At 32.4% G+C, this 22,274-nt stretch overlaps 1 protein-coding gene across 9 annotated transcripts in view; it reads left to right on the forward strand.

Moving 5' to 3' along the window:
- Ubr3 (ubiquitin protein ligase E3 component n-recognin 3) overlaps nt 1-22,274 on the forward strand; it is a 226,280-nt gene that overhangs the window by 147,436 nt on the left and 56,570 nt on the right. For 5 of the 9 annotated variants that reach the window (XM_015479299.2, XM_015479298.2, XM_015479304.2 and 2 more), the window contains 3 exons: nt 2,398-2,610; nt 3,904-4,040; nt 10,086-10,171. In XM_015479299.2, coding sequence (XP_015334785.1) covers nt 2,398-2,610; nt 3,904-4,040; nt 10,086-10,171 — 436 coding nt within the window. Of the gene's footprint in view, nt 1-2,397; nt 2,611-3,903; nt 4,041-8,659; nt 8,792-10,085; nt 10,172-13,163; nt 13,270-22,274 lie in introns of those variants that run through there. The other 4 variants (XM_015479300.2, XM_015479302.2, XR_007350982.1 and 1 more) reach the window with 3 other exon arrangements.

The following is a 22,274-nucleotide window of genomic DNA, read 5'->3' on the forward strand; positions in this document are numbered from 1 at the left end:
CCGACCAATCCGTCTACTATTATGTACTTTGAAAAACTGTTGATTTTGCCTTATTTAAAGAAAGAACAGTAAGAGGAAACCCAGTTCAACCTGGCTCTGTGAGTAGTGTGGTCTTAGGTTAATCAATTAATCAAGTTAATCTTAAGTTGCCAGGCTGGGCAAATTTAGACCAACTCAAAAATAAATTTTAAAAAGTGTGGGATGGGGATGTAGCTCAGTTGGTAGAGTGCTTGCCTTGCATGCACAAGGCCTGGGCTTCAATTCCCAGCCACCCCCCAACCCCCCCCCCACACACACCAAAAAAAAAAAAACAAAAAAAAAAAAACAAAAAACTGAAAAGACTTATTAATTATGTACTTTTAGTGGGAGAAGGCAAGGAGCTAAAGGATTGCCATAACTCTTCTTTCTCAAAAGGGGGCAGTGGTAGGGTAGGTTAAGGAACTTCGAATTGGATATGAGAAGGCTTCCCAGAATGTTGGAGAAAGATTACTAGATAATATTTAGGACTCAGTTGAAGATGGAATCCATACGTGGCCAGAAGGTATTTTATTTTTCTTTATAGCATTCTGTTTGTATATAGAATTGGATAAGCTATACTTTGCATTAGTATTGTGTAAAGGTTTTGTTAGACATGAAACATGGAAGGACATACGGAAGGGAGTGGGAAATATTACCAAGAGTTTTTGAAGTGATAGATCATAGTTTATAGGCAGAATAGAACAGACCTTATCAAATAGAAGAAAAAGAAGGGAATAAGAAGTAGGATTTGGTGGTCAAAATATAAGAGGTTTGAATTTAGTACTTCAGATAAGGAACAATTTTGGTTCACTATAGGACAGGCTGTGGTCATGGTTAATAAGTGCTAGAGTAGAACAGAAGTCAAACCATAAAAGCTCTGAGGTCAAGGAGCTAAGGGACTAGGGTATAAGATTGGTTGTGCATTTATTCACTAATGCTGAATGGAAGGGTGGCAGGACTTGTAATGATTAGGTTTGATTTAGGTACCAGAGTCTTCAATGGTGAGGGTAGAGGGTGATAGTGAAAAGGAAGGAAAAGCATGGTATCATGGCTAAATGACATGAGCCACAGATGAGCTTGCAGGAGTACCAGGCCAGCACTAGAGAGGATACTGAATTATGAGGGATGTTAGAGAATGAGGGAGAGGGCTTCTGGAGAGACTTCAGGAAAGAATCTAGTTTCAGTTATAGCAAGGAAGAGAATCTAGCATTCTTTGGATTTAAGGATATGAGAAAGGTTAATCCGGGATGCCCTTCTGTGATCAGGTTCCTTGCTTCAACCTTCTAGTGCACTCTATGTGTCTTAAAAACAGCTCACAATTCTCCTTTTCTGGAAAGCCTTCTCTGTCACATTTCTCACAATATATTTTATTTGTTTAAATTTACTTTTAAGTTTTGAGTACCTTAAGAAGAGAAAATGTATCTTAACTATACTTACATGGCACAGCATTTGACATGTATAGGAATTTAGTATTTATAGAATTAGACTAAGATATGTTGTTACATTTTTAAGGACTTAAAAATTAATTTCAAAAAGTGAAAAAATAGAATTCAGTTCTTTTATTTAAAATACTTGCATTGCAGGATACAGTGAAATGAGCATTAAGTCAGCTGTTCAATTACTTGTGTTTAGCAGTTAGATACCTTAGAAGACACATCACACTATTTTTATGCTTAATTTACTTTCAAAAGTTATCTAACCTACATCAAAAAACATGAACATTGGATAAACTACTCCCTCCCTCCCTCCCTTCTTTCCACCAGGGATTGAACTCAGGGGCACTTGACTGAGCCACATCCCCAGCCTTATTTTGTATTTTATTTAGAGACAGGGTCTCACTGAGTTGCTTAGTGCCTTGCTTTTGCTGAGGCGGGCTTTGAACTTTTGATCCTCTTTGCTTAGCCTCCTTAGCCTCTGGGATTACATAGATCATAGTTTACAGGCAGAATAGGACAGGCCTTATCAACTAGAAGATGTACCACATGTACCACGGCGTCTGACTCCATTTTTTCTTATAAATTTTGAAAATCGGGGTCTGGAGAAAGTGGAAAGTGACTCACCTTATGTGGGTTTTTAAAGGGTTTTTAAAAATCTTATATCCATATTTCAGATTGATTGAATAATTTTTTTCAATGTTTCATACTGAGAGTGGAGTGAGATACTTAGGCAGTTAGTTCTTTGGTGAGGACAAGCTGTTACATAATTACTATGATGTAAGAAGTGATTTCCATAGTTAAATAAGAGATTGTTTTTACATGACATATTTTAGAAATGTCTTTCTTTGAATGGTTCATTAGTTTACTAAAAAATTTGGTGGTATAGTTTTTATTTTCTGTACATGTGTGCATTATATATCTATGTGTTTGTTTCATCTTTTAGAATGACCAGGTTCTTCAGGGTTTCTCAGTGGACAAAGGAGAATTCACGTGTCCCCTCTGTAGGCAGTTTGCTAACAGTGTTCTTCCTTGTTATCCTGGAAGCAATGTGGAAAATAACCTTTGGCAACGTCCTAGTAACAAAAGCATGCAAGATCTCATAAAGGAAGTGGAGGAACTGCAGGGACGGCCAGGAGCTTTCCCAGTAAGCATCAGTGTAAGGCAGAAATATCCTGGTTAACTTGGCTCTGCTTTTCAGCTTTATTTTCTTTCCTTTTAAAATTTACTCTGTACTTGTATACATTTAGAAGAAATTGCTTTTAGAGGTTTTTCTCTTCTGTTTGAGCTTGCTGAAAAACAAAAATGAAAATAATTGAAGAAATTATCAACGAAGGCTAGACTTTTCCCTATCCTATAGCATTATAACTTTAATATACATCTTCCAGGTCATGATTTCCATTAGGTATAGATACGGTTAAGCCCTTTTAAAATGTCGAAATATTTAAAAACAAAGCAAAACAAATTATATAGAGACACATGTTGCTTAGCAATGGGGACATTATGAAAATTGTCAATTGGTAATTTTGTCATTGTGAACATTGTAAGTGTACTTACATAAATTAATATGGTTATATAATCACTAAGCAATATAATTTTAAGGGACCACTATTGTACACATGGCTAATCATTGATTGAAACATCATTATATGGCACATGATGTTTAGATACATTGTAATATAATCATAAAAATATGCTCATTAGATGTTTTAAGATTAAGGAGATATATCTACACATACACTTACACATTTATGCATTTACTCTGTGTGTGTGTGTGAGAAAATGTTGTGTGACCATAAGTCAGTCTACTTAACTGTGGGGTTCTGTGTAATTGAACCCATCTTTTATCTCATCTAGTAGGATTCTGAGAGAAATGACAACTGTGCCTGCTTTATGTAATAAATTTATGAAAACTGTGGATAGTTACTGACTTTTGAAACAGAAATTCATATATTAAACCTACTCAGAAGGATTTACCTCCTAGCAATTTGCATTCACAAAACAATTTTAGAATCTGTGATTATTTTTCTTTTGTAAATCCAAAGTTTTATATGTTTTATATGTTTAAAGTATGCTTAAAGAGACATTGATATTATTCTTTGAAAAATAAACTTAAATGCAAGTCAGGTTTTCTGAAAACATGGAAATTTTATTCCAAAATAGTATTTTAATGACACCCACTTATTGGCTTAGAATATAGTTTGTGTGGATAATTCATATTTGGATTATAATATTATTGATAACAATGTAGAATCAAAAGATTATAAGATAATCTATTTCTGATTGTTTTTATCTTTATACTTTAAATATATTTATAGTGGATAGATAATGTTAAATCTATTTTGCTTTTTAACTTTGATTTCCTTGTATGTTCATTTGATAAATATTCTAGTTTTAGGCTGTATCTAAAAAAATAAATCTAAACTTTATATATATGTTTGCATTTATGTAGTCAGAAACCAACTTAAGTAAAGAAATGGAATCTGTAATGAAAGATATAAAAAATACTACTCAGAAGAAATATCGAGACTATAGCAAGACCCCAGGCTCACCAGACAATGATTTTCTCTTTATGTACTCAGTTGCTAGGTAGGTATATGTAGTATTACTTTTTAATTTTCTTATTCACTGTATTTAGTTGTTCGTTTTATCACTCAGTGAATCTTTGTTTTATTTCCACTTAATTTATTTAAGAAAAGGATGTATGTTTTTAATATTGGTTAAAATTATGGCTAATTTTAGAACCTCCTAGGAAGACTAGAGATGTATACTTCTGTCTTTCCTAAAGAGTTTTTAATCTGAATGGAATGTTGGGTGTTATGCAGCATTATAGTATATGTGGAGAAAAGTATATTATTAATGTTTTGGGACAGATAAGTCCTGTAAAAAAAGTGGTAGTACTGAGAACTAGAACATTATAATATGGTAAATATTTTTAATTTATGGAAGAAAAAGAATAGTAAGAAACAAAAGAACTTTATTTGCATAAGTTTAGTGAAAAATCTAGCAATGTCCTGAAAGATGACTGATAGTTTAGCAAACCTGATAAGGAAGAAGAAGGAAGACATCAGGCATGTTCTAAGCCTTTATCCGCAGTAAGTAGGATCTCAAGAAAGCAGTTAGAAATATGCTTTTCTTATCTTTCTGAGAGGATTGATTAGTCTAATTGACTGAGTAGGTGCTTAGCACCCTAAGAAATAGATCTACACAGGAATTTTAGATAGTTTAGTTGAGCAAAAATGAAGAACCATAAAAGAAGTGAGAGGAGAAGTAGACAAAGTTAGGGACTTGTAAGCACATTCTTGTAGACCCCTGAATATCTCTGGAAGCATACTTCATGTTTTGTCCAAGTAGTATTATACTAGGTAAGATTTAGGAGATCATGTGACTTGAAGGCATGTAGCAGGTTAGTGGCAGAGTAGGACTAAAACTCTGATCTCTTGAGTCAAGTTTAGTGTTTTTTCAATTACTCTTCTCTTTTTCCCTTTCTTATGCATGCAGTACATCATGGCCATTTTCTCTGATTTACTCTCAGAGCAGAGGATAACAAAAGAGTAAATGAACCATATGTAGCCTTTAGAACCCAGGGAAAATGGAACTAAGAAAAATTGCAGCAAGCAAGTTTGAGCTCAAGATAAGGAACATTAATTAGACTTGGTCTGAGAATGCAAATGCTGGACAGGGATTGATATAAAAGAATATAATGAATTAGAAAGTAATTTTATAGTCTGCATATTCCTGGACAGTTGTTATTTATGCAGCATGCTTTGGGGGAAAGTATAATAGTTAAATGTTTTCTTTCCGGAATTACCAATTATTGCATACTTGCAATAAAATATTTGAACACTAAACTGAATATTATTTAGTTTATTTAGTTATTATTTAACTTCATTAAGGTTCCAGAATTATATAAAGCTTATGTATAATATTATAATTCTAGTATTAGAGAAGATTGGGTTGAAGGTAGACCACTCTTATGCTTTATATATTTTTATATAATATACACCTCTGTGTATACACACACACATTATTTCATTCATATATTTAGGTACTTATACCTTTCATTTTGTTAGAGTTGACCTTATAAGAAAACTCTGTTGAATAAGAATGATCTATACATGCAATTTTCTTATAGTATGATAAATAATCTGATTTAGACATAATTTAGTTGAAATTTTAGATCCTTGTTTCTTGCTTTAAATAAATAAATAATATATGGAATAAAGCTTGCAATGATAATATGAGACTGTTTGAATCAACACATTTTAGTTTTTCTGTTTTACAGAGAAGCAGGGATAATTGTCACATGCTTTACTAAGTGTATAGGTAAACAAACAGAAAATATGTTATTCCCCCATCATTCTCCGATCCCTAATGAAGCAGCAAGACAATGATTCTGAAAGTGAAAATATGTAATACAATTATCCTTTGGTTGGAATTACCCAAGACATTACATAGTGAGGTTGCAATGTCCTAGGTTTTACTTAGTTATTACAAAGAAAATAAACAAAAAACAAATTGACTCAAGATTAACAAAACATGAATTGAAGGAAAAAAGTATGTTGTAACCTATGTGAACAGGATGTAATTTTCTCAAGATAGAATACTAGATCTTTATAATTATCTTATGTCTAACACATAACTCACTCTATAAATATTTATTCCTAAAAGGTGAGCATTAAAATATTTAGTAGCATTTAAATATTTAAGTAAAATATTTAGTAATAAATTTACTTTAAGTTGTTTAACTTTTAAATTAAAGTAACAATTCATATATATATATATATATGTATACACACATACACACACACATATATAATTTTAGTTGCAGTCAGACACAATACCTTTATTTTATTTACTTATTTTTAATGTGGTGCTGAGGGCTGAACCTAGTGCCTTGCATATGCTAGGTGAGCATTCGACTGCTGAGCCACAATCCCAGCCCCTCTTTTTTCTTTTCTTTTTTATTTTTTTGGTGCTGGTGTTGGGATTGAACCCAGGGCCTTGTGCACGCTAAGCAAGTGCTTTACCACTGAGCTACATCCCCATCCCTAAATGTAACAATCCATTAGAATTTGCAGGTTTATTTGTATTTGGCATTGGTAATTTTAATGGAATACAATCTTAGTTTCTCAGAGGTGAGTTTCTCTCAGTTGAATAAATAATTTTGTTTGCTCTTCAGCAACTTAAATTTTGATGTTTAAAACCAATATTTTTGGTAACTAGCCTGGAAAATTGTTTTTTTAAATAATTGAGTTATATTTTTGAAAATTAGTACATAGTTGTTTTTTATTTTATTTGCATAGTGAAACTTTGGAGGATTTTCTGAAGGCAATAAAGAAGAGATTGCTAGAATATCTTTTAATTTAAAAATTAATCAAGATTACTTTATTCAAGTTTTAATGTATTTCCAAAATTTCCATTCTGTTGCAAATTTTAATCATTCAGATGGATTATTTTAATAACAACTCATAATTTCATTATTGAAACAATGAGTGACATGAATTTTAAGAATTGATTTTTCCAAGGATTTTTTGATCCAAGTTATATAGGGACTAGAGATATTAATGAGTAGCACTTGACCTGTATATTGTGAGAAAAAAATAGAAATGGAAAGATGAAACATGAGTATCTGAAATGTGTTGGACAGACATCTTTAAATCACAAATGGGTAAAGTACTCAGTATTCAAACATTTTTTAAATCCTTTTAAACATGACTTTTTTCCTCCTGAAATACTTTTTTTTTGGCAGTGGTTGGGGGTGGTTATTGCTGGTTTTAAGGAATATAAAAATCAGCAAGAGAAAGATAATTAACTGCAAGGAGTAATAAAAATCTTCTAATTGGTTACATACCAAAACAAAGAAGTTCTTAGTCCCCCAAATATTTTTAAGCACTTTGCTACACACCATTGGGGGTTTAGAAGCTGTATATGAAGTGGTCCTTGTTCAGGAATTTGCAGTTTATATAGAGAGACAAAACTAATAAACAACATTCTATATGAAACAGAGTACAGTTTTTTTTAAAGTCATATAGAGAAATGCTGTAGAATTTCAAAAGGAAAGATAAGCAAACTGAAATTCAAAGTACATGGAAGTGCTTCTTTCCTGTCTCAGAAAGGCTTCTTGGAATAGCTAGAACTTGAGTCACAACTTTACATAATGTAGGCTGGGGTGTGGATGAAGGTTTCTGTCCCCCACCACACACCCAGAAAAATTGACTTTCTTATTCAACCAGTAAAGTGATAGATTCAGGCCTTGAATCCAGATCTTTTTTCTGGGCCTTTGGCCCTTTCCACCAGACCAATGTGAGTTTGAGCATCTGTGTACATTATTTATTTATTTTCAAATTTTATAAAATAACAGCTAGTGCTGAAGGCTGGTAGAGAGATGAAAGACGGTGGTCCTGCAAAAAGAAGCAGAGTACAGTTAGAGGGGTTTTATGTGGATATATGGTATATGTAGGTTATTACTATGATGGGCTTTTAGCAGTCTTTCTTATCATTCTTCCAAATGTAGAGATTTTTCTCTTATTTTTTTCTCGCAAACTAATTTGAATATATTTGAGTTAGAAAATATACAAAATAGGATTGACTTCTTCAAGAACAAAAGGGACATAAACTCCCACTTTCAACATATCTTTATTTGTGCATCATCCATTCAGAAACGAGAAACAGATTGTTGTGACTTTCAGCCAGAGGAGTGATAGACAAGGGACACATGATTCCATTTGTGTGATTTTCACTCTAGCAAGTCTTAAAGGGATGATTTTTATATAAATGAAGTAAGGAAAAGTTGATAGGGCTTCTGAAATCAATTTTTAAAATCCCAGATATTATTACATATTAACCCTTGGCTGGGCACTTTTTGTTTTTTAACTTGAAAGAAATGTTGTACAGGAGTTCTTCCAACCAAAATTTATTTCAGTAAATTAGATTTAGTAGTTTTATTTCAAGTATCCTTTAAAATGAAATTCCTAGTAATATGTTTATCATCCTTTAAAGTATCATATATGGTGATTGAATAAAAAGAATTGTTTTTATATTTATATATTAGTAAGTATTTTTGCAAATATGCTGAAAAAAAATTGACATTCTGGTTCTGACATTCATTTGTGAGAATTGTTCATGTTTTTGGTTAGTATTTTTAAAAATACTATCTAGGAAATCAGTTTTTATAAGAGAATATAGCCATTAATTTTTTTCTACAGATTAGGCAACAGAAGATTTGTGAAAACAAAATGTATTGATCTCATTTATATTCCCTTGATGAAGGAACACATGCTGGTCTCCGCTCGCTTTCTGTCCACTAATATGAAATCCTTGTCCCTGCTTCCTTGCTGGTAGGTTTTTAGAAGTTCAGTGAGCAATGCAAATCGCCTGAAGGGTGGAAAATTCCCTTGTCACACAGATGCCCTTATCAGCAGCAACCAGATGGAGCTGTGAGCAGGAACATTATCAGTGTTAAATTGCTTTCCCCCCACCCTGATAGAAGGATTAAAGCATTCCTTTAGAAATGGGTGGCAAATGTACAGATTTAGGAATATTAATATTTTTAACAATTTGCATTTATAAGTAAATCTGTGAAAATATCATTTCAAAACATTGTGTTCAAAATTGTAACCAAAACCAGTTGAAAATATTTTGTTTTAAATAAAATAGGATATAATCTTTCTTGAATTCACTTGCAAAAAATAAGCTTGAAACTTGCCCCTCATCCCCATTTTAAGATGGGAAAATATCTTACTGCTAGAGTCAAATACATATCTTGGATATAAAGTAGTTAATTCAGTTTTAGTCATAGAAAAAAAAGGTATATTTAAGTTTATAAATATTATTGAAATAAAACTCCATTTAATTTATAATCTAGAATTTTATTTATTGTTTTGGCTTTTTTTTTTTTTTTACTGTTGTTGAGTAAATCTTTAGATTCTATGCAGTTTAATTTTCAAAATGTCAGTTTACTAATTACTACTCTATAAGTTAATAATTGCTGAATAGCTTTTAATTTCAGATCTTTATATGAATTAATACTGATGTTTAACAGTGTTTATAGTTACACAGTATATTTTAATTACTATATTTGTAGAAGTCCATAAAAGAGACTGCTATTAATTATGTTTTTATTCATAGCCATTTAGATATCAATGATTTTGTTTCTTGATATTGATTTTCAGATACCATCTAAGCTTCATGAGTGATAATCATTTCTCTAGCAGAAAAATTGGTATACCTTGTGTTTTGTGTGACAATAACTACCCGCCTAGTGGCTGACCGTTGGAGTACAAATTCTTTCATCAGATTCATATTGTAGGTTTATGAAATACGTTGCAGGTTGTCCCCCCTCCCCCTTTAGTCCTAGTTTTTAGTATTTGCCAACATTTGGGACTTTGCAACAATGACATGGTAATGTGTACAATTTTTTTGCAGGTGTAAATATGAACATATAAGTAAGGATGTATAAGTTGTTTCCTTTTTAGTTCTAAATATCAGATAAAATATAATTATTACTGATACTGCAGATAATAAAGTTGAAGAACTTTATTATTTAGGTTGATTCAGACATGTCAATAAAGCAAATTAAAAAGGATCTCTTCAGCCTAGTCATGGAAATATATTTTAATGCTTTACTTATAGAACCAATTTGGAACTTGAATTGATTCATCGAGGAGGCAATTTATGTTCAGGTGGTGCAAGCACAGCTGGCAAGAGGTCTTGTTTAAGTAAGTATTAAACAATGTTAAATTTTTAAAAATTTCTGTTTATATCATTTTTATAAGCACATTAGTCAAAGTGGTCTTTGGTGTATTTTCTATTTCTGTTTATGATAGATATGATCAATTTTGTTAATAATATAGTTATAAATAGTTAATCTTGAGGAGAGGAGAAAAAGGGAAATACCGAGTATTACTTGAAATACTGGGAAATGATATTGGCCAAATTACATTTTTATACCATGTGCATATACAAATATGTAACAGTGAATCCCACCATTATGTATAATTCTAATGTACAAATAAAAATATGGACAAATTATGCCTCAGAGGCATAAAAATTGCATTAAAATAATTAATCCTGTACTTAGAAGAATCAAAAATATTTGGCTCTTTCTGTACTAAGATTGTACAGTTTATAAATACCATATTAAGTGATCATATTTACATTGGTTCAAAATTTTTAAAATGTATTATTCTCAGGTATAAAACATTATCCTCAAACTTAAATTCTTTTAAAGAAATTTTACATTGAGTTGATTTAAGAAGATATTTTTATAAAGAGGATTTATGTTGCCTATAGATTCTTACTATATTGTTATTCCTTATAATGAAGACTCTTGTTATATTTTGATGTATATATTAAAATATATCAAAATTGTGGATATAAAATATATCAGAATTTTAGATTTTTGCTTTTAATTATGTGTTTATTTTATGTTATAAAACAAGAATGATTCTTCATTATTGTTTGTGAAAGTATATTTGAGAGAAAGTTAGTTTGTAACATAGTGGATTTTTCATGAGCATGTTTTCTTATGCTTATTAGTATGGTTTACTCATTGTTTAGAGAATTAATGTGAATACTGCGAGTAATTTTTTTTAATGTCACAGTGTAGCTAATTATTGACTCCAAATTACTGGAGTTGAAATATTGCCTAGCATGATGAGTATAGGAAAGTATAGGAAATTAAACTGTTTAAAATACGTAATGAAGTTTGAAAAATGAATATATTTTCTCAAATACTAAAATAATAATTATTAATATTATCAATTCATACTGGCTTTTAACAACATATACATGTTATTTAACAACAACAACAAAAAAAGTCTATGTAATTTTGACCAATTTTAAAGCAAAGAATTGACCAAAAGTAACTGAAAATTTCTAACATAAAGATATAGACATGAGGGGGCTGGGGTTGTGACTTAGTGGTAGAGCTTTTGCCTAGCATGTATGAGGCACTGGGTTTGATCTTCAGCACCACATAAAAATAAATAAAATAAAATAAAATAAAATAAAATGCAGTGGTTTAAAAAAATATATAGACATGAAATTTTCACCAAGTTAATCTTAAAATTTTTATTGTTATAGGTTTTGATATTTCATTTTGGATTAGCACTGATTCCTTGAACTTAAACTTTTGGAAGTTATTTTTTAAATGAGTATTTAGTATATATTGACCCCTTGATGTATGTACCTATATCCTAATTATACTCTGCACTTTTGTAATAGGTCTTAAAGGGGAAATTGTTGCTATAAAGCGGTTTTAGATCTGTTTGAATTGGTAGGTACTGTCAATTCAATTAAATAAATGAATTTTTCATGTTAATTTATTCTTAATTGATGTTTGATATTGGATGATAATGTTCTAGAAATTGTTGTTAGAAAGTAGTTAGTAAAAAGATTTCAATATTTTAAAATTTCAATGTTTAAAAAATATTGATTTCATTTCATTTTTTCCCTCTGAAGTGCTTATATTTATTCAGAGACTTGTAAATGATGCATTTTTCCAGAATTTTGAAAACAGTAATAAAATTCCAGTAGTATTCACTTCAGTGACTAGACTCAATTTTAGTTTAAAGAATAAATTGATAGTTCCAAACTTTTGTTTCTTTGTTTTCCCCTTTAGTGAATAAGAGATTATAATGTGCCAGTACAGAAAAGGTCATGATTTAGTTCATCCTAAATATAAGTTAATATTGCTTTTAGTTTTCATATCATTTATTATTCAGTTACTTATTATGTTATTTATGCTAATATTTATGAAAGCTTTTCTTCTAAGGCTTTTCTGTAACATATTGCATATTATATAAACCTCTCTATTTTGTAAGTATGTAAACTCAGTGTATTTGTTATTTACTCAAATCTAATTAAAATGTAGTTTAAATTGAGCATGAGGACTTAAATTAATGTTAGGAGGATCTTAGAGTATAAGTCCCCCCTGCCCCAATCTTCCAGTGGAATTTTAGTAATATTGTTAAGCAAGAATTCTGTCTTTTTCCTAGGGAATTCTCATTTGTCAGTATTTTTCTTTTCCTATTCATGGCTCTTCATTACATTTTAAGTATCTCATTTTTAAAGTGTATTTTTTTTTCCATAATATCTTTTCATAGAGTAAGAGCTTCATTAATTAAGCAAGTGATAAAAAGAAGTTTTGTTTTTATCATTCTAAAAACACTACAATATGTAAAAATAAAGTAATAATACTATTAGAATATTGTTCCATCACAACTTCTTGGTGAAATTGAAGATTTTCTAGTCTGGAATAACTTTTAATAAATTTTGTCTGGAAAGGATTGAGCAATGCATGATAAGAAATTATGGAGATACACGCGTGTATGCACACTCGAGGACACCCCCCCCCCCGAAACACAGCATTGGGGGGGGCATTAGGAGCTTAGAGAAGATTGATATTTTTACAGTAATTAAACCAGAAAATATTACTTGTTTCATTTATACTGAAGAATCAAATAAAAGTAAAACAAAGCCATTCAACACATACATCTTTAAACAAACTTTTAAATAGTTGAGGTAAAGTTACCAGTGTTTGGGAAATTTTTCACAATTAAAAAAATTAGCAAAATTAGTTCACATAGTAGCATACTATGGTATTTTAATAATACCTTACTTGAAGTTTTAGAGTTTGTAAAGTGCTTTCACATAAATTATTAATCTTTAGAATGACAATGTGAAATAGGTGTTATCTCTTTTTCATAGAAAAGGAATCTGAAGTTCAGAGTGATTGCCTTGCCAAGTCTCACACAGCTGGAAAATGTCAGAGCTTGCACTTGAACCCAGCTCTTCTGACTCTAAATTCAGTTATGTAAGACATATTCCCTACTCTTAAGTGTTCCAAAGGGTATAGAACCTGTAAGAACTTTTATCCATGGGCTTAGTCAAAGACATTCTACTGCACACTGCTGCTTTGGGATCTTTCTTGACTCTGTGGTGCTAACCCTTTTGCCATCTATTTTATTTTGCTAGCCTTTCACTGAGAATCCTAGTTTTGTTTTGGGCTACCCCTTCAGACATTTTCTCAAGTCCTAAGTCCCCTGGACAGCAATTAGTTCTCCTTTATTTCTCACTAGTTTGCTTACTGGTTCCTGCTGCAAGCCAGCTGAGTCAGCTTCCATATGGCACTGCTTCTAATTCCTGGGTCAGAGTTCTAGTCCTCCTTATTCACCAGGGAATGTCAGGCATTTAGAACCTTACATCCAGTGGATTGGATTGGTCCTAGATCATTTGTTATAAGATAGAAAGTGTTAAGTTCTAATGATGCTATGGATAAAGTTCTAGGATATTTAAAAGATTTAGGATTATATCTAGCTGATGGAGTAGTGAAGCTTTGGTAGGTGTGTTATTTTAACAAGATTTTGAAAAATAAATGAGATTTAGGGTTTCTGTTAACAAGTTGCCATGTATACTGATAAGTACTATCAACTTGGCTAGCAACAGATGTAGGACCAAGCAGCTGTAAATATTGAAAACATAGCTTTTTATTAAATAAAAAATGTTTTTGCTGGATACAGTGGCACATGCCTGCAATCCCAGTAGCTCAGGAGGCTGGGGCAGGAGGATTGTAAGTTCAAAGCGAGTCTCAGCAACTTAACAAGACACTGTCTGAAAATAAAACATGAGAAGGGCGGGGGGATGTGGTTCAGTGGTAAAGTTCCCCTGGGTTGGATCTGACACACACACACACACACACACACACACACAGTGTTTCATTGAGGTTACTCTGTTTATTTCTTCTTTCAAGTGATTTGAAAGTAGATATGAAATGCCATAGATTCTAGTGAAGTTCACAGGCTTTTAGCAACTTTTTTGCCATGATATTTTTAGTGTATTTCTCAAGAAGAAATTGTTGAAACCATCAACAGGTATCATTTGATAAATTATTAACTTGGGAACATAATATAAAAAATATTTTGTTAGAACGCCATTTTTCCATATGTTTAGGTATGAGACTTTCTGCTCATTACTATAGTTTAACTTTAGTCACAAAGTTCACATCTCAAATGCATTCATTTATTTTATATAGAGATTAGAAACTAAACTTGAAGGCTGGAGATATAGATCACTGGTAGAGCTTTTACTTAGTATTCTCAAGGCCCTGGGTTCAACCCCAGCACTTCAAAAACACAACTGGCAAAAGCCAAACAATAGAAACAAAACAAAATAAAAACAGGAAAATCCTTTAACCTTAGAGAGGCTAAAGTAAACTCTTGTTTTGACACTTTCATTTGGGAAGTTCTGATTTACTTCATTTTGATGTAATTTATGAACTTATCAAGAAAGACCTTATCAAAATGGTTTAGGGCAAGTCATTTAACCTCTTGGTTCTGTTCCTTATTATATCCAAACAGGGTTATTTTAAGAATTCAAGTATTATATATTCAAAATTTTGACATTAGTATTTTTACTACTGCAACACTGTCATCATTAAATTGGTGTGTAATAAGGAGACAGAGCAAAAATAACAGTAATTTTTAGCTCACTTTTCATATTAGTTCATTCAGACTGCATAGTGAAATAGGCTGGGAGGCTTATACATAACAGATTTATTTTTCACAGTTCTAGAGGGAGGTCCAAGATCAAAGTTCTAGTAGCTTCAGTGTCCAGTAAGAGCCTGCTTTCTTATAGACAGACATCCTCTTACTGTAACCTCACAAGGGAATGTAAGAGGATCCCTTTTGAGCCTTTTGTAAGGGCACTAATCCCTTTCATGACCTAATGACCTCAGTACCATCCATGACCTTTGGGGTTAGGATTTTAATGTATGAATTGGGGACAGAGTTATAAACATGCAGTCCTGTGTAGTTTTTTAAAAAATGTTTTAAGGCACGTAACAGTCTATTGACCAGTTAAGAGATAGGTTAGGAGCACAGGCTTGGATTTATTTCCATTGCATAGTTTATCTATTGTGAATAAAATACTTTGTTAATTTTGGGAGGTTGGGAGGTGAAAGGGGAGTAAGAATACAGCATGAAAATTTGAATTATATGGGTAGCTTTAATTATTCTTTTAAATCTTTCTGAAGGTTCTATGATTTGTGGCCCAGGTAGCCAAAGCTTTGCACATTATAATTTGAGCATTCCAGGAACTGAGTACTACAACTAATAACTTCTGCAATCAAGACATAGGGATCCTCACATCTTACTTGGCTTAGGCCAGGGCAGCTCCTTTCTTCTGTAGTGTGATTGGACGTTTCCCACCCCAGTTTTCAGTGAACTGCTTAAATAAGACACAGATTCATGGAGTGTGTCTTTTCCCATAGGGAGAAAATTAGGAGTTCTAAGAACTGATCTTTGTCATACCCTTCCTAGTACTGTGGAAACAGTACTGTGCCCCTCTTACCCAATATCATGTTGTAAAGGTGAGAAGGGAGGCTATTAGATGGAGTACAGTTTGCTGAAGCTAATATTAATACATGTAATCCTTGAAGCAACCAGAGAAGGACAGCATAATTTGTCTGGAAGTGGAGGTATAGGAAATCCAGGAGACAGGAGAGGAACACAGTATAGGAAGTAGGAAAGTACTAAAGATAACCTTTCCTTCAGTATATCCCCTCTTCCACTTGGAGGGAAAATACCTCTCTAAAGCAAGCAAAACTTCCCTGTCCTACCCACAAACTCATGTGTCCCCTTATTGACTAGAGGCCACATAGAATACAGTGCTGGAAAGAACAGTGAGTTGGAGTTAGAAGACCTGGATTCTAGTCCTATTTGTTATCTGTTGACTTTAGGAAAGTCACCGAACTCCATTTCTTATTGTGGGAGTGGTGATGATGAAACCTGTGCTGATCTTCTGATATACATCTATCATGGTTAAATAAAGATCAAATGATACTGGATAAAGGAACTAAAGTATTTTTATATAATCTCTTATTTTGTTACATATGATAATTATTAAACTTTCCCTTTAACCCTTTAAAATTCTACTATAATTGCCACTTTTCTCCCTGTCCTGCCTTGCCTGGAATGCTTAGGAGTGGCATAGGGAAAGGTGAGTTAACTTCTATCACCAAAGAACATTAGCCTTCTATCTCTTCTTTCTTCTTAGAGCTGTTCCCAGGCCTCATTTGAGGAGCTTACTCCTGTCTTTCCATGGCAGATGTCTCAGGGATGTATGGAGAAACCAGGGGAAACTGGCTATGTTGTGAGAGGCGTATATGTATACCTATTACATTCATCCTGTGTTAATTGGGTCAGAGCAGTTTCTTCATTTTGATTATTCAGTTACAGACAAATGGAGCTCCCTACCCCCTATGGTATTTCAAAGAGTCATTTGGCTAGTTGAGATTTTTTTTTTCATTAACAATTATTTAATCGGTGATGACTAGTGATGACTAGATTGGTAAAACTGCAATCTTTTTTAAAAATTATTTTTAGTTGTAGTTGTCAATACCTTTATTTTATTTATTTATTTTTATGTGGTGCTGAGGATCGAACCCGGGGCCTCGCATATGCTAGGCAAGCACTCTACCACTGAGCCACAACCCCAGCCCCAAAACTGAAATCTTGAATGATCTGGAAATAGAGACCCAGTTAAGTTTATCTTAGGTACATTTCAACAGTGGTATAATTTAAGATAGAACCAATTTATATATGTCTTCTCTTTAATATATATTTATGTCTTAATGGCTAGTGTGAGTTATTTTTTTTATTTTTATTTTTTTGGTTCTTTTTAAAATTTTTATTGTTGGTTGTTCAAAACATTACATAGTTCTTGACATATCATATTTCACACTTTGATTCAAGTAGGTTATGAACTCCCATTTTTACCCTGTATACAGATTGCAGAATCACATCGGTTACACATCCACTGATTTACATATTGCCATACTAGTGTCTGTTGTATTCTGCTGCCTTTCCTATCCTCTACTATCCCCCCTCCCCTCCCCTCCCCTCCCATCTTCTCTCTCTACCCCATCTACTGTAATTCATTTCTTAGTGTGAGTTATACTAAGAAATAATCTACTAGTTTTAGATTTCTTGCATGTTTAGAAATAACTGACAGACACAGAATTTCCAACCTGGTACTAAACTCAGTGAACATCTGTTTCAAAAGCATTTTGAAAGATTTTGACATAGAACAATTTAAAAGAGTGTATATATATATATATAAGTGTGTATCCCCGAGGTCATAAAAATTGGCATAATAGTGTTTTGTATATCTACATGCATGTATGATATTCATAGTTTTACATGTAAAAAAGTATGCAATGAATTTACAGTTACTTTTTTTTTGTGGTGTTGGGGATCGAACCCAGGGCTTTGTGCATGCAAGGCAAGCACTCTACCAATTGAGCTATATCCCCAGCCCTACAGTTGTTTTATTTTACAGATTTTTTTGTAAGAAAATCTTTCCTTGATGTTGATAAAGTTAGGAAGTATAATTAAATTTTATTTTTAAATTCTAGTTAAGAGTACGTAAAATTAAATCTCAAGTTTTCTTAAGGACAAATTGGTCTTTCAGTGTTGTTTTCTCAGTTTCAGTAATGATGTGTCTGTCTTGTGATTAGCACATTCTAATACCTTAGATTTGTCAGGTAGTAAAGAATTTGATTATCAGACATTACTGAAAGTGGAATTCTTTGTCTCAGGTGAGTTGTTGCTGCAGCCAGCGTGGGGAAGATGATAGGAACTAATAGGTCAAACACTGCTTTTGTGGTTAGAGTTTAGAGGTCAGTCTCTTTGGGGGCAGTGAAATTAGAGCTGATTAACTGGCCTACTTCTTGGTTACTGAACCCATATGCCATTATGACAGAAAGGAAAGAATATAAAGGCAAAACCACCATGAATTTTATACTTGTATTGATTTTTAGAAGAATATACATTTATTCATAAAATATTTAATCTAATTTGTAAAAATCCTATTATATGTCAAGCACTGTGCTACCTTGGAGATACAAAGGTGAAAGACACAATTGTCCTCCTCAGGAAGCTCTTTCCTGAGAGAATAGGAGAGAAAAATGTGAGAAATAATTACAAGGTTGTTTAAGAAATGCTAAAATAGAGTTAGCTCAAGTTGCAGAGAGTACCTAAAACAAAGGATGATCAGACTCTTCTGAGGTATCAGAAAAGAAGAGCAAAGGGGCACATGAACTGGATCTTGAAAGATGAATTGAGTTTGCCTAGAGGACAAGAAGATGATATTCTAGGCTGAGAGAGCAGCTTACAAAGACAGAAAAAGACACCATGACACAATGGGAAATATACTTAAAAAAGGGAAAGAGAGGAAGGAATGTTAAAAAATAAGACTAAAAAAGAAGAGAGGGGCTAGCTCATGAAGGGGTTTATATACCTATTCCTTCAGTAGTTCACCAATAAAATGTGAAATCCTGTCAATAGACTAACTGTTTAGAGGGATTGGGAAGAGTGAAACAAAGGGTGTTTTATTTAGTAAACTCTCTATTATGAAAACCAGGGGAGTAATGATGTAGTGATGGAGTGGAGCAGAAAAGTGTGAATCATAGGAGGAAGAACTAATAGGATTGACAATCAGTTGGAAATGGATATGGGAGATGACTTGGAGTTTTTCCTTGGATGTTTGAATGAAAGTGGTGTCATTCACTCAAATAGGGATTATAAAAGTAACAAAAATTGGAGCTGGGTTGAGCTATATAATCAAGTTAGTTTTTAATGTTTTGATTTTGAGGTACCTGTTGAACATCTGAAATTCTAGAGAGATTTGTGAGTATAAACTTAAAGGGAGCTACAGAAGACATGGGCTTGGGTGAAGTATGATTCTTTTCCTTTCTTATGGAGAATGTTACTTTTAGGGTTTTAGTAGGGGAAGAAGAGCATGTTAACTGAGAAGTAACTGGAGAAGAACCAGGGAAGAGGGCTACCAAAATTTTAGAGGAGAAGAGAGTTAAGAATATGTGTTAATACTTGTTGGTACAGTGGTAGATTTATACAGAAACCTTATGTTTCTAATGTGTCATAATCTGTAATTTTAGTAGTAAAAGTTTTTAAATTTGTTTTGTATTTAGAATTTATTTTTAGAAAGCTATGTATATGCATTTGTTTAAGCGTATGCGTACTACAGACATATGCATTGCTATAATTACTGTTACCATATAACAGCCCAGAAGGGTGATAGTCTATTCAATCTACAGTTAATAAAACTAAATTTAGGTAATGTGTTTAAGGACATATGACTTCCTGGCTCCTACTAGACAGTGATGTCTATATACATATATTGAAATGACAATAAATCTTTAAGTTAACTTAATAATATTTCTCACTTCCAAACCCTTTTGTAAATGTAAATAAAACTTAACAATTTTAAAGTGTATCATACCATAAAAGGAGTTAATTATCTATTCATTTGTTACTATTTTCAAAATTCTAATATAATCTTTATAGATATAGATATTTTTTAACTTTTTAAATTAAATGTCATGTACATCTCCTGTTTAATAATTTTTTTTTTTTTTTTTTTTTTGCCTTTTAAGTCATTTAGTTATAGGTTATCCTCCTCCTATGTCTTCAGTATTTGTCTGGCATTAGAGGTATATTCACTTCTAAATGAATAATAAAGTTTATTCTTTCTTGATAAGACTAAAATTTGAAAAGAGTACATTGAATAAATATAGTGAAATATATTAATGGTTATTTGGTCAATTCTCTGTTTCCTACAGAAATTATCTGTAATTCTTAGGTTGTTTTAGAAAGATAGATATACTTCATTAAATGTGTTATTCTTCAGTTCTAGTTATAGCCAATACTAAAAACTCTCATGATAAAATGTAGCTTCAGAACATGACCCAAGGTTATAATTGTAGTTTTTACAGAAATGGAAAGGAAGCTTGTGTATATGTGTGTGCGCTTTTTAAACTTTGCTTTTAATTGTAAAAATTCCTCGGAAAGCTGGGTATGGTGGTGCATGCCTGTAATCCCAGTGGCTTGGGAAGCTGAGGCAGAAGGATCACAAGTTCAAAGCCAGCCTCAGCAATTTAGCAAGGCACTAATTAACTCAGTGAGACCCTGTCCCTAAATCAAATATAAAAAAGTCTGGGAATATGGCTCAGTGGTTTAAGTTAGTCTCTGGGTTCAGTCTCTGGTACTTTATGGGGGAAAAATATCAAACTTCTAGGAAAAGTGGGATGGTATAAATAATTAGAAAGAAGCAAATCTTGAATTATGTTCTTTGATTTTCCAGTAATTATTAGGGTGACCTGGCAAGGTAACTTTTTGTAACTTCTGTAGAATGCAGAAATATTAGAAGATGAAAAAGTTTCCTTCTGATATTGAATTCTTTAATTATGGTAGGGATTAGGAAAATAGGCTGGTTGCAGCATTATTTCTGTGCTGGCCATGGTTTCAATGTAATGTGGTTTTTAGAACCTTCATCTTGAAAAGAGATAATTAAAAGAGCTCTTTGGCTGGGCATGGTGTTGCACACCTGTAATTCCAGTGACTGGGGAGGCCGAGGCAGGAGGATTCCAAGTTCAAGGCTAATGTGGGATAACTGGAAAGACCCTTAGTGAGATCCTGTCTCAAAATAAAAAATTAGTCGGGCATGGTGGTGCATAACTGTAACCCCAGTGGCTGGGGAGGCTGAGACAGGACGATCATAAGTTCAAAGCCAGCCTCAGCAAAAGCGAGGTGCTAAGCAACTCAGCCAGACCCTGTCTCTAAATAAAATACAAAATAGGGCTGGGGATGTGACTCAGTGGTAAAGTGCCCCTGGGCTCAATACCCGATAGGTAGATATATATATAGATAGATAGATAGAAAGCTCTTTGACCCAGTTAACACCTATATAAAAGAAATTTGCAAAACTCCCCATACTGCAACTTGAGATAATATTTTTTTCTGCCAGAAGAAGTTAGTCTTTTAAACACTTTTAGGTTTTAGTCTTTAAAATGATTTCTTAAAATTACAGATAAAACCCTTATAATAATTGAATTGAAATAAAAGTTAATAATGTATCTCTTATCATGTTACTCCTCTGCTAAAAGTTCTGTTGTTCTCAGTGTCATCCATGGAACCAGGAGGCTGTGGTGGAAAAACTGGAAAGCTGGGAAACTTACTTGTTTTAAAAATGGGATGATAATAATGTTACCCACTTAGTAGAATTTTTGTGAACATTAATTGAAGTGATGTAAAGTTACTATGAAAATAGTGCTTGGCAAGTAATAAGTAAGTAACTCAGCTAGTGTTAAAATTAATAGAATGAAGAAATTTTAACAGAAAATTAGACTTTACATTGACATAATTAGTAGAGGAAACTGAATAAGAAAAATTGATTTTTTTCTTTTGGTATAGAGAGATTAGATCGAAATTTGACAGAAATATTTTTCTCTTTTCTGCTGCACAGAGTAGAACATGTATTTTGCTTATATTCTAGCTCATGTCTTCATAGCTTCACTAAGTTACTATACACACTACCATCAACACCATGCCAGAGTTATATTAATGGATCTTTGATAAATTAATCATAAAATATAGTTGATTTCTAAGTCTGTTGCTCAGAGAAAATGAAAGTCTGATGTAGGAAATCAGTGACAATAGGTTTATGTTATTCAGGTAAATTTTTTACCCAGTTTTAAGATTTAATTTTATTCATGTATCTAAAATTATTATCTGACTCTTCAGATTTTGACTTTGGATTCACAAATATTTTTCAGTATTGTAGCAGAACCTTTTAATCCAGTGCTTGTCACATAATAAAAAGGGACATCTGATGCAAAAGCAAAACTTAGGATGTTTTCAATGAATAATTTAAAATTTTTAGACAAATATTTTAAATGTCATGAGCAGAATTTTGTTGAAAGCTAAGATTAGTGGATTATTTTTAATTCAGGGAGAAGAAATT

This window comes from Marmota marmota, unplaced genomic scaffold, assembly GCF_001458135.2.
Source record: "Marmota marmota marmota unplaced genomic scaffold, marMar, whole genome shotgun sequence".
NCBI classification, from domain to species: domain Eukaryota; kingdom Metazoa; phylum Chordata; class Mammalia; order Rodentia; family Sciuridae; genus Marmota; species Marmota marmota.